The sequence below is a fragment of the Merops nubicus genome, unplaced genomic scaffold (genome assembly GCF_000691845.1).
Source record: "Merops nubicus isolate BGI_N331 unplaced genomic scaffold, ASM69184v1 scaffold10628, whole genome shotgun sequence".
NCBI classification, from domain to species: Eukaryota; Metazoa; Chordata; class Aves; order Coraciiformes; family Meropidae; genus Merops; species Merops nubicus.
Genome location: NW_008623662.1, coordinates 79,118 through 93,019, shown reverse-complemented (window position 1 = coordinate 93,019; position 13,902 = coordinate 79,118). Strand labels below are relative to the sequence as shown.

General features: G+C 36.4%; 1 protein-coding gene across 1 annotated transcript in view; it reads right to left on the bottom strand.

Moving 5' to 3' along the window:
* Positions 1 to 1,629: 1,629 nt before the first annotated feature.
* TFEC (transcription factor EC) overlaps positions 1,630 to 13,902 on the bottom strand; it is a gene marked incomplete at its 5' end in the record, with an annotated part of 37,538 nt that continues 25,265 nt past the window's right edge. Inside the window, 3 exons of the mRNA XM_008945155.1 lie at positions 1,630 to 2,250; positions 3,127 to 3,274; positions 11,183 to 11,258. Of these exons, the coding sequence (XP_008943403.1) occupies positions 1,870 to 2,250; positions 3,127 to 3,274; positions 11,183 to 11,258 (605 nt within the window). The remainder of the gene's footprint in view (positions 2,251 to 3,126; positions 3,275 to 11,182; positions 11,259 to 13,902) is intronic.

The following is a 13,902-nucleotide window of genomic DNA, read 5'->3' as shown; positions in this document are numbered from 1 at the left end:
AGGCCTATAAAAATCGTTTGTTTTCTAAAACCAAATATTCTAATGAAATTGTATACTCCATCACCTTTCATAACCTTCTGATTGTTATTTATTGTTGCACTGCTAACTTTCCAAGTAAAAAACTATTGTGACACTATCTGGGTTTGTTATGAATGGGCTATGGCCTTGGAGAAACAAAAACCTTACAAGGACTTTGAGGAGGATGCAGGTACCAATAACAGAAGAAGATTAAATAGTTGTTCTGTTCTTGCATAATGTGCTTAAAAACATTAAAAATGTTTTGCAAACAATCCACTTAAAAATCTTCTTAATATTTTCAATCCTGTGACACTTCTGGGGCACGAAGCAGGCTCAGTGACAGCAAAATTAATACACACTTTTGAAACATATTTTGAATTATTAGAGCACTCCCCAATGTGATGTTTTGGGTTTGGTTGAGGAATGAAGGAATCTTCACAGGTTCTGTGAAGAACCCGTGCCAGCTTATTTTCCCACGTATTAATCTTACAATTAGGATGATTGCACTTAATGTCCTCCAAGAGCATACATCACTCTCCAGAATTTCACTGTGTATAGAAATGATATGTCTTCTACCTGTCCTCTAACTGCCAAGTCTTTACTGAGTCATCAAAACACATTTTCTGAACGTCCCCTCCTAACAAGATAGTTACAAGAAGCAGTGCATCACATCAACTCTTCTGAATATTCCCTTCGGTTTGAAAGTCTTCCTTTTCATCTTTTCTGAAGTGAATCCAAAGCCAAATTTGAAATTAAATTCTCTTTGTTTCAAGTGTATGCAATGGGAAACTTGTCATTTCCCTCCATTTCCAAATGGATCAAAGGCATGCATATGGATAAAGTAGAGTCCCTTTGGAAAAATCTTACGGTGCTGCTAAAGGACACTGAAAGCACTGTCCAGAAGCACACTGTCGTGTCTGTAAATTCTGATCTCTTCCATTCAAAAAAGGATACAGCATGAACAATCAGAATATTCTTGGAGTAAGCAGTTGACTTAGCTTTGTCACCAGTAGTGCTTGTTTTAAATTGTGCTAAGTGTAACATGGAGTATCTTTGTGGAGTCCTGTACATCCACATAGTCTCTCTGCAAAACTGTCATATCTTTTTATGTCCAAGTTCATTTGAGTCTCTGTCATTATGTTAGTTTCAATTTCTCTTCTGTATCATTAAAATATATATTAAAAGACTGTTCTTTTTCTACAAATGAAATATTAAAAAAAAAAAAAAAAAGGAATGCCATGAAAAGCTTAATGGATTTTCTCCTTTTAAAAAGAAGCATACACAGTTTACATTTGATGCTCACTTCACTTGTGTGAAAGCATTACCATCTGGTTTTTCAGGCTTTAAAAACTGTAACATCTCCACAGTTCCCAGCATAAATATTTCCCTGGTGCTTCACGTTTTGTAGAATTTTTAGTACATAAAAAAAAAAAAAAAAAAAAAAAAGGAAATTAACAAATGACTAAAACTCGTGTTTATAGGAGAGAAAAGTGAATGCAGATTGAAGAAAGAGTTTGAATACACTTTTGTAACATAGGTATTCCTTTCATGGTAACCATTTTCATAGTGCTGTAAAAAGTCATGGAATGATAGTAAAAATGTTCCTAGTGAAGAAAGATTTGTGCAAATGTCAGCTGTGAACAGATGGTGTGAATTTGGGGCAGAGTGATATGAGTTCATGTCCGTCTTATTTTCCTGTGAAGTAAGGGCTGATTTAAACCCTTGTCATGTAGTAACTTATCTTCACAGTGGCTCTCCTTATTCGTATTTAAAATAAGCACAAACACCATGCTTACATTCAACTCAGTCTTTTAGCAAGTGGTTTAGAGAAATATGAGGCCCTTTCTGCTTTTATAAATCATCTCCATCATCTGTGCTAAAGCTGCTTCTCCTGCTGCTCTCTTTTGATGCAGCTGGGGATGTGGAGGACAAGAGCGGGTCTGTTCCAAACGGTGACACTGTGTCATCCAGTAAAATTTCCTCTAGTCGTTGCTCTTCTTTTAAAGCTGCACTGAAGGACAAATCCGTAAAGTGTGATAGTGGATCAGAAAAGGCTGTAGATCCATCGCAAACATCAGAATTTGGTCCGTGTGCCAGAGGCATTTGCTGAGAGTAGTCTGCAGAGTTCTCCTCTGGATAAGATTGTTGCTTGATGACGTGTGCAGCTAAATCAACAGCACTGAGGGAAGACATGACTGGAAGGCCATGTGCACGTGCCTGGATCTCTAGTTCCTAACATTTAGAATAAAAAAAATTAGATAATTGCTTCATAAGACAAAACAGCATCTTTAAAACTATTGCAATAAGTATACACTTCATACATGCAAATCACCCTTTTTGCCTAGTTGTGAGACTATGTTTTAAAATATGAAATTGTTAATCTGTGAAAATTTGCTGTGTGAATGTTTTTCTTTCTGTTTCCCCTCCTGTCATCAAGCTACTGTCCAAAGGCAACATAAGAGGTAGGACAAACTCTCTAAAACTGTCACATACTGAACCAATAAAGGTGACACAAAAACGTTGCAACTTTCTAGTTCATTGTCCACTATTCTTCAGAGAAACAGAGGATACTTTACTTGATCCTGCTTATGATATACAAATGTATGTGTAAACCACTTTACATAAGGTGATTCATGCTATATATATATATCTGTCTATCTATCAGTCTATCTCATCTTCCTATGGGTTTATATTCAAATCTTGAATCTGAAGCCATGCAGGGCTCTACCTAAAGAAGTGTAACGTGTGAAATGGTGACAAAGGGAATAAAAATACTGAAGGGAATTTTGTGTCCAGTACTGAATTTTGGCTGCAGGTATACATTTTTTTGCTTCATTTTTTTTTGTCTTTCTCTGGTTCTAAGTCATACATAAGGAAATTATTTGCACAAATATTTTATTAACTTCTGATCCATTCCTTTATGCAAGATCTAATTATCAAGGGAATTTCCCAGAAATCTTAATAATATCCCCTCACCAATATACACAGCAATAAATAGGGAAAGCAAATTCATTTTTAATAAATGCCATTTTGGGAAAAATTATGTAGATTAATAAAATTTGACGAGGGATAAGTACTGAGAAAGCTTTGTTACGCTCTTATACAAACCTGAATTCGGAGTAGAAGTCTTCTGTTAGCATGCTCTAATTTCTTCTGCCTGTGTTCTAATTCTCTGGCTCTCTGTTGTTCTTTTTGTAGCCACTTGATGTACTCCACTGATGCTTTTAAAATAGTTCCTTTGTTCCAGCGCATATCACTGCAGAATGTAGAGATAACCTTTTCACAATTGTGCATGTCAGCAGAATTCATAAGAACTTACAAAATCTTTTACATTAATATGAAATAATGATTTACATGACTATTATTCACTCTTAGATATTATTGCTTCTGAATGGAAATTTTAATAGAATAGTTAAGAAGCCCTTATATAGTAAAATTAATCCCAGAATGAAAATAAGTGTCAAAAGAAAGTAATAAAGTGACTTTTTGTGGGAGAGCTAAATGCAATATCATGATTCTACCATTACAGTTTTTATATTTTTAGTGAAAATTGCTTTTATTATTAACTCCAAGATTAAAATCTATGTGCAGTATTTCTGCATTAATGAACTAGGAAATATACATTACTGAGGACTTAAGCCTAAATTTTTAAAGATCATTTTGAATATACTACTCCTTTTACCTGACTTGCTAATGAGGTTGCTTTTATGCTTGTTGAGAAAAAAATGGTCTGTGCTGAATGCCACTCCTCATTCATGATAGACCAGACAAACCATACTTTTGTAATTGTAATGGCTATGGAATGACAAAAGTCCTGTTCAAAAATCTTCAAACAATATAAACTAATTTAAAACCCACAGTTACATGTAGACCCTAACTTAAAATAAAAGCCTTGGAAAAAAAATAAAATTAAACCTGTCCATCATTCAGGAAATTTTAGGTTAACGTCAAGTTTACAAGCAGTCTTATGAACAACAATACACTTGTTCAAATACATCCATCTGTTTAAGGACTTCCATGTACCTATTTATCAATTTTCCATATATTCCTTTGTGTGAAGTTGTGAAGGCCTTGGAACAAGAATGGAAGTTGTTGAAAACATTTCATTTGTAACAAAGTTCAGTATGTGATGATACAGGTTGGGCCCTGCTGCATTAAATATACAGACAAAAGGGTTTATCTGAAATATCCACTTCAGTGCAAGATGGCTTAGACCAAGCAGAAAACTGGCAGAGGTTCTGGTCCTATAAAACAAACCTGAGAAGTAAAAAACTATTTAAACGAGCCAGAATTTGAGTTTGGGAGGGACAAGTAGCCACCTTAATGCTTTCCTTTTCACTGTCTATTCCAAATACATATCTATAGGCATTTATAGAATTAAAAAATAAATATAAATCATACCCCAGTTAATCACTACTTTCCATTATTCCTTGGTTGCTTTAGTTAGTGAGACTTGCTCCTACTCACTTGCTCACCTACGTAGAGTAAAAATGTGATCTGAAGTGGATTTATTGCAGGGTGTCTATGCTTCACAGCCAGTTTCTCAGAGTAAGTGCTTAAGGAAGCTTGCACCCTTAACCCAAGGTTAAGCACCCTTAGAGACTTCCACAAAGGCAGCTGTCTTTCTACTGAATGTATAGGTCAAAAGCCAGGCAGGTACAGGACTTAGGGAACCAGACCACCTGGACTTTCCTGAGGCACTATTCTAGGGATAAAACCTTATGGGTTTTATGATAGCTTTAAAGATGCTCAGAAGAATATGCAAAATTATTTGTGATAAGGCATCACAGTGTTTGATATCTAAGAATTTAGACCGTTTGGCAGAGGTTTGGGAGAACCAGTTTTTGGATCACATCTCTGTCCTCTCTGGGCACCACACAAACCGTGGGACTCCAGCAGACAGGGATTTCCCCCCCCCCGTGGCCCAGGAATGCACAGCTTTCAAGATTAGAAGGTGAGGAGGTCAGAGGGAAATAATTATTGTCTCAGACCCCACTGTCTGCAAAGCTAAAACTTCAGAGGCTGCTTGTTGAAGTGACAGTTAAATCCTCTCTTGGCAGTCTCTCTGCCTCCTCCTTTCTCACCCCATACTTCTTGCCCAGGTGGGAGGACAGAATGTTTTTCTGTTAGAGTCCTATGGACTCCCTCCTAGGAGTGGACTTTCTCCTCACATACAGGATTCCTGTGTTCAAACTAAGGTTAAGGAAATTTTTAGTACACGTGGTGCTTATTTTTTGGACAAATCTTTGACTTCTATCACCAAGTTGTACTCTTATTTTCTTCAGACCTCTTTGAAAAGTTAGGCAGAATACTGAAAGGTCCATTTTTATGCCTGAATTCTAGGGGATTTTGAAAGGCAGCGAGGTGCCTGTCTGTCTACAGCACAGCACTCCTGAATAAGTAAGAGCAGCTAAAGTTAGGAGGAGAACAACATTTCAAACTGGAAATCTCTGCCATCTCAGATATGAGCTACAAGTGCTACATATAGCTCTGAATTACATTAGGTGTTTGCTTCTTTTCAAGTGAAAATGACTGATTCAGGACACTTTCATGGCAACTTTGAAAAGTGCTACAGTAACAAGAATACCTATTGCATAAACTCTGGAGAAACACAATCTGCCTAGGCAAGGGTGGTCAGCTCCTCCTAGCATGGAATTAAGACAAAACTAGGCCAGTTTTGGTCTGATGGTGTTAACATAACAATGTAGCACTATGAAATTGGAAGCTGACAAAATGGAAATAATTAAGACGTAACCGCAGGATGAAAATACACATGTAGCACATCTTTGGCAGATATTTCATAGTGGCTTCACAATGTTAGTTACAAAATGTTATGAATTTAAAATCAAATTCAGATAAAAATATTTTTAGTTATTTTTTTTCTGATTGACATACAAATAAGCCATATATTCACAACCGTATTTGGAATCTTTTTGTGACTAATTTAATTCATGCTACACATAATTGACAACCTTTGTGACACTGCTTACTTTTAGTTCATGTTGCCTTGATAGTTTGAGTTTTTATGTATATGACAATTATATTTTTTCTCTTAGGTTGAAATAAATCATCACTGGAGGGCTAATTCCTGGTTTTCAAACTGCCAGAAATACAGATCTGGTCAGCTTTTGCGTGAGATATATATGAATAGGTAACTCTTGTGGTATTATTTACAAATTTGAGAGGCAAAAATATCATGGAGCTCTAGCATGAAAATGCTGTGGTTACTGCTAGTATTTAAGAGATTGTTATTTTATGTGTGTGTGTCTGTCTGTTCATACGCACTTATCTCACATATTTTCTGTATCTCTACTCATATCTACATATACTGGTCGGTGTCTTATCAAATGAGGCATATCTTCTGGTGTCTGAAGGCAACACAGCAAAAGATTGGCTGGTGACCTTAGAAATCATCCTTTTTCCCTCCATGTCTCTGTATGTGTACCAGGATCAAAAGAAAATACTGAAGATGCCTGTGCTGGTTCTGCCTTGCAGACACACTCCATCCATCCATTCTATCTCAGAGCACCACACAGCAGCCACAGGACAGTGTTGTGGAGAAACAGAGGCTCTGTGCAGATATGCAGGGGTGGAAGAGCAGCAAAATGACTAGTGATGATGCAGGCAAATAGGGGGAATAGCACAGGGGAGAGGCCTGCACAGCAACAGTCTGTAATACAGCTAGGTCTGCTTAGCAGGCAGGCATGCAGGTTCATCTATGGTGGCAAGGAAAAAAAAACCTCAACATTTGAAGATGGGTTAAATTCCAGCCCAGTGAAGTGTATAAGAAGAACTGAGAAATTATCTGACCAGCTATTGTTTTTCTGTTATTTCTCTGAAAATGCTGAATTCTAAATTGGGTGCAAATAAAGTTATTGGAAAAAAATATAAAAATGGCACGAGGGAATTGTGTTTTTTGCTTTTTAGAGATTTATATATTGTGCTTGTTCCCTATGTAATAGTGGTAAAATTTGAAATGACAAGGCCCATAGGCCTATTTGAGACATTTTAAAAACTGAAGTGTCTCTGGAAATTGTTAATCATTTTATTGAAAACTTCTTCATAAAAACAAACAAAACTGTTGTATTCATAACTGTGTTGAAGCTACGAAGTTAAGTATAGATCAGCTAGTCTCTGGAGAGGGCAGGCATTCTTTTTTTTCATTTTATTCTTCCACTGTTTTTTATTCGCTTTGTTTTCCCCTTATTCTTAATTCTTCTTTTATATTTGTAAGGCTCCATCTTGTAAATACTGAAAAATATAGGAAACTACATGTACAACAGGGCAGCTGAGAGCAGTAGGAAGTTTTGCAGGTCTGGTCATCAGCAATGACTCTGTGAAGGACGATTGTCTCTTTGTGCATGCATGTGGTGCAATAATTTGAAATTTTTAGCAAGCTACATATGTGTTACCTAATTCAATTAACAGACGACTACAACACTTAACATGATTTGCGTGGAAAAGTAGCAACTCAGTAAAAAACACACTGTGTTTTATTAGCTTCTGAATGCTAGCTCCTCCTAACTTTACCAGATGAATCTCTCTACAAGTCTCAAATGCCTGGACCAGAACATGTAACTCTCACCTAGGAGAGTATCTCATTTAAGAGAAAACAAACATCCGTGAGATTGATCTTCAACTCATTTCTGTTAAGGGAACTTTAATAAAGTCCAAGGGATTTCACTGGTTTATACAAGTTGAACTCCTGTAGGAAGGATGAGAGCATCTGACCATCTAAGATTAAAACTAATTAACAAAACTAGAGTTTGGAAGAGGGTGGTAGTCACAGATTTTGCCAGCCACCAAGAATTTACGGAAAATAAATACCTTTGTGAAGCTGCAACTATGTTTGCCAACCGTTTCTTTCCCTGTTTCTGAGAAATACACTATACTTGCTCAAAGAAAGACTTTGAAGGACTTTGTACTTGTTTTGATGATCTGCACAATTACAAACTGTCTTCTCCTGTAAGAGGCAGCAAGTTTCGACTTTATAACAGCATGAGTGTACACAAACTTTTCCTTCACAAGAGACACATCTGTGCTAGGGGGTCTGTCCACAGAAAACAGAGAGAAGGTCAGGCACAGGTAGATGTAGATGGCTAGAATTCTTAAAGGAAAGTTTTTTTCTTATTATATTTTTGACAATTCTAGTCTGGCTACCATAAAAGAGTTCTTGCATAGGCATTTCCAGACTCCAACACAACGTGAAGTCCTGTTAAACACCTAAAAGGTGGATTCTGAAAGGCTGAACACAAAGGGACTATGAATGGAAAGGTAGATATATTTAAAAGAGAAGGTTATGAGCTTTTCAGCAAAATACGATTGGATATTTTGAGCCTTTATTCATTCTATTTTTGAATTATTCTTTATAACTGTTTTGCATTTCTGAATCATCTAACACTTGGATACCTAAGCATTGAAAATTAAACAAAAGAGTCAAAGTTCTCTGCAACTTATCTTCACTTTCTAATGCTGATGAAGTGAACTTAAAACACCCATTCATTTAAGCAATGTAATCCACACTTTTCATCATTAAATTAAAAAAAAAAATAAAACAGTGAAAAGAATAGGGGTTTAAGCCAGTCAAAAGAAAGTCCCTGTGGAAGCTCTGCAGGAGCCAAACAAGTTCACTATATAACTAACAAAACAAAAGTGAAATAAACCCCCCACACACCACTTCTAAGAAATATAAATCATAAAAGGTTTACAAATAGCATCAAAAATGTCCTTTTCTTTTCCTAAGTCTGAATGTAATCTTCTTGAAGCAAGCCATCTGGGACAGGCATGCTAACTACAATGGCTTAGTTATAGTAGTATTTGCTCTTCAATACAAAGGCTGATTTGCTTCACTGTCATTAGTCCAAGCATCAGTAAGGTTTCTCCTTTAACAGCTAAGTTCCCACTGTAAGAGGAATCTTCTAAAATCAATATAGGAGGTGAAAATGCTATGTGTGATAAAATGTTACAGATAAAGTATTGTAAGAGATGATACATCTCTTTCAAAGATGAAGGGGGCAGATTGGGGGCACAGTAAAATGTTATGAAGGAAAAAGAAAGAAGTGAAAGAGAGATTAAGCACACAGTTATGATTTGGCAACACAGGACCATACCAGAAAGAAATAATAATTTTGGTATGCTCGGCCAAACAAAACAACATAAATGGAAATACCTGCATTTAAAAAAGTGTTTACACTTTTTTGGATTAATTTAACCTGGCACCAGGCTATAGCAAAGTTATAATATAACCTAGTTTTTCAAAAGCATTTTGCACCTTTTGATGCCTCTTTTTTTTTCTTAACAGCAACCTGAAAGCTTTTAAATAGGCCTATTTTCAACAGGAGTACTGTTTACCAGCCTTTTGATGACAGCAGTCCTCAAAACATAAGACACTTAAGTTCACCTCTTGCTTTTGTAAACATTCACCACTTTGGGGCTGTCACACTGTTGAACTGAGTCATGAGTTTGCAGGCTAAAACAAGAAAAGGCAATGTCTTCAGGATCTATACCTGAAACTTTCATCAGGCAACAATACCAGAATCTGTGGGTAAAATCTATCTTCCACTTACTGAAGCAAAATTACAGGTTCAAGATCATTTGTGTTATGAAGAATTTAAGTGATTGCTCAAGGTATTAATGTTTTGGGTAATTTCATAAACTAAACTGGAATCCAGACCAAAATACATAACTGAAACACCTTTGTAGGCAGATGAAATAAAAACTGGAATTTGTACCTCATGCCCATTTCTAATTGCAGCATAACTTGCTTCCATTATTGCTTTATAGCTGCAAACCAACACTGCCATCCACTGTTTTTCTGAGAAATCTTTCAAATATTTGCCCAAATGGCCTTGAATACTGAAAAATGCACTGACAAAATTAAAACTCTACTAGCTTCTTTGCAATGGATTACATGTGGCCAAAAATTTATATAGGTACTTAAAGCACCTTTTATTTTAACTCAGATGTAACATCTAATTCTATATTAATAATAAGAACAGGCATTTTTATCTAATCTTGGGTAGATGCTGTAGAAGAGCAGAGTTCATAATTTCTCTAAAATGGATGCAGTGTGTTAACTTTCTTTCTGGTGATTTCACTCCAAGTGTCTTGTTATGCCAACCTTATACTTCTCTAAGTCTCACACAGCTTTATATTGTTAGAGAAATCCTTAATATAATCAAAAGTTTCTTAGTTCTAAAAAAAAAAAAGGCTGAAATATCAATAGTTGTTTTCATTTGAAGCATCATGCAGGTCTGTATTGACATGCAAATGATAAAGACAATATCTGCATAATAAACATTATGCAAGTCACAACCATGCAAGTGCATGGTCTGGAGGCTTCTCTGAGTAATAAGAGAAACCCATGGCTAAAGTTCAGCATTAAATGTCACCCTGAATTGTTATTGCTAATCCTGCAATAGGCTTTCCCACCGAACAGGCTTTTTTTTCATATTGATGACAAATACAAGCTGTAAGGGAATGCAAGTGTAGTTTAAGCAATATGTATTTTTTGTTAATGTAACCATATGCATTAGTAAAAAATGTTATTATTATAGCAGTTACAGCAGTTATTATTTCTATCCTTGCATTTTAGGACTATTGTTTTCCTTGCACTAAGTGGAGGACTTTTGAAAAATGCTCTGTCTACAGACCCTTAAGCTGATTTTTTTTTTTCCTTAGGCAAAGGGCAGACAGTGTCAACATGCATTTTGTTTTATCCCACTAGAGGGCCCATGGCAAGGGCTGAAAGCCCTTTTTTGAAAGAAACCACACGATTGCTCCCAGGGACAGAGTTGGACTTTTTGTTGCTTGGTTTATCGTCCTTTTTTCCTTCTCTTTGGTTTTGTTTGTTTGTTGTTTTGGTTTCTTTTTTAACTCCTAACATGGCAGTCTCTCAAACAACCTGCAGTTGCTTTCATTTTAGTATCTTTTCACATAAGTTTTCCCAATAGACACCAAAAATCTGTCAAAGGTTTGTTACTTTAACAACCTGATCTGAGCCAGCCAGTATTGGCCAGGGTGTAAATCTGGCATGGAAGATGCTGTATCCCATTACTCAATCCTACAGCCAGTACATGCAACTGCCTTCCCTTCCTCCCCCCTCTCCCCCGCCCCCCGTACTTAAACTATAAACATTATTATAGTTAAAGACTATTGAACTCACGGATCATTAGACTTAGGGATGAGTGTGCCAAGCTCCTTGATTCGGTAATTAATATTATATCTTCTTCTTCTCTCAACTGTTAAAAAGAAACAATTATTATTTTTATGGTGAAATATTCTTGGATAAATTCAACATAAACATTTTAATAAGTTAAAAACAAGTCAGTCAATGTACAGAATATTTGTCCCTCAAATAGAAGTCCCAACCTGATCTCTTGCCTGTCTCTGATTTACTCTCCAGACAAACTCCATGATTAGTACCATCTCTGTGTCTTACCCTACCTGTAGGATTCTCCCCCATTTACAGCTAGGCTCCTAGAGACTGAAATAGTCATCTGTTGTCTAAATGTGAGCTAACAGCTCTTTTTTTTCTCATGATTGTGCATCCTTTCTCCATCCTGGTCCCATACAATAGAGTTTTCACCTTATTGGAGTTTTGCTGATGACTTCAACAGGGACACAAGACAACTCATCAGCATTTCATATTTTGGCAGAACTCCTGCCACAGATCACAGTTAACAGTTTATCTTAATCTCTTATCTACACTTATCAACACTGCAGACCACAGAGAAGATATAACTGCAACCATATCCCTTCATTGAAACAGAGAAAGATTGTGTCCCAGAAACACTTCAACCTCAGCACATCTGTTTCCTTTGGTGATGGACAGCACAAGTGTGTTTGCAGTGACTTTTAAAATTCACAGGAAATTAATCCAAATATAATTTAAATAATACAAAAATTTGTTTTTAAATTTATGCATCTCCTAAGATCAACTATGTATGGTATCTTGGTTTACTTGTGGTTTAGGTAGAAAGGAAAAAAGAGAAGATAAGCTGCTTAAAATTAATTCCTCCTCTCTGCTCCCAGTCCACTTTATCAGCATTGTACTGGTAGCCAGACTGGAGTCTGTGACCCTTCTCTGCACAAAGTCTGTCACCTTTCTGCCTCTCATTTCACTAATTTAAGGAGAATTCTCCTCTGCTTCTTCACCAATTTTTCTCCAGCTGCTTTTACATGCAGAAACTTCACATTTTCCAGTGAGTGGGCCAAAAGGACATCTCATTGCTTTGGGAGATTTCTTGTATATGATTATGACACAGTATATTCAATGAGAATGTAGTCCCGTTGTGGTACTGCTAGCTGGCAGACGCCAGCAGTGATGATCTACTGGCATGACCCCCACTTTTGTCCACACCCTCCACACTGTACTTTAGCTCAATCCAAACCTCACTGAATGGACAGGATTCAACTTTGGTCCACAACTAGCAATGCTTTGAACTGTTTCTTTTATCCTTTGCTTCTCGGACGACCTTACCTTGGGTTCAATATGCTGCCACTGTACTCCATAAGACCATATCTGACCAGCCTGAAATATGGTCAGAATGGATACATGCTTCCTTACTCATGTATGGAGATGCACATTTGAAGTTTGATGTCCTGGTCTTGAATATAAGTATAAAAAGCCTGTCAGAGCTAAAATAGAAGTGTGCAGCCAAAGGTGTCCTGATGAGTCTTCCTAGGCTGACATGAACCTTCTCACAGTCATACAAGCCTATCACTTTCAGTCTCAGCCACATGACAAAGAGCACTTTTAGTTCTTAACTTCTACCAACACATAAAGGAGTTTGCTTCCTGTCTGTGTGAGGCTCCTAGGTTTGTGCAGCTGTCAACTACTTCCTCCCCAGTTGATTCTAGCTCAGGAAACTCCCTAGGTGTTATTACGTACCCTGATGAAGTGCTCTGCCTTGGTGAGACCTACTATCTTGCCTGCTCTCTCCAGGAACAGGAATTTCACTCAACAGATTAAAGCATCTCATGTTTTGTAGTCATGATTCACATATTCAGGGGACAGGGTTATAATCCTCTTGAGTGTATTGTTAAGTAGCCCCTTGCATCCCATTGGCACCAATGTCCCAGATCTTGTAGGAGAACACTGTGCAAATGCACATAGCAACTAAACAATTTAAAAGAGATTTCAGATACGTTGGGAAAATAATGACAGGGGAAACAGAGTTAAAGAATGTGCGTTAACTGCACAGTCATATGGCATAATAGCTGTTGTTTAATTAATATTTACAGTATGGAAAAGCTATGCAAGATACATAACAAAAAAAGGGTCAACTAAACATTGGCTATAAAACTAGAGATAACTTTTTTTTTTACAAAAGGTTACTCTCAGAATTCTTTTTCTTTCTATTTTTGTAGTTTTTTGTGAAAAGAAACTTCCAATAGTTATGCTACTGAATTATTGAAATTTTGAAGCTTGTATACCTCTTTCAGTTGAGATTTCCTGATTTATGTCTTTTACAGTTCCACTGGTACACAGAGCTATTAATAACATTTCAAGTATCACATTATACCAAAACCAAAACAGAAAATCACTTTTGAATCTACATGAACAGGATGACCATATAACAAACATTACACCTTTAATTCCTTGTTTGGAAAAAGAAACAACCAAACAAACAAACAACAAAATACTTTTAGTAATGGTTTAAACTCTTGCTGTTACATGAAGAAAGGGCTCTATTCTTAAATCTAAATACCTTTCATGGTTTCGTTGAAGATGTAAGCTTTCAAAACGAACTTTTTTTTCTGATTCCTCTTTCATATAAGAAAGCGCAAGAATTTTTCTATAAAATATGGACTTTAATTCATCCTGAAATCTGAATGTTTATATAAATCTGATCGAGCTACAAAATCTCATTTTTACACCAT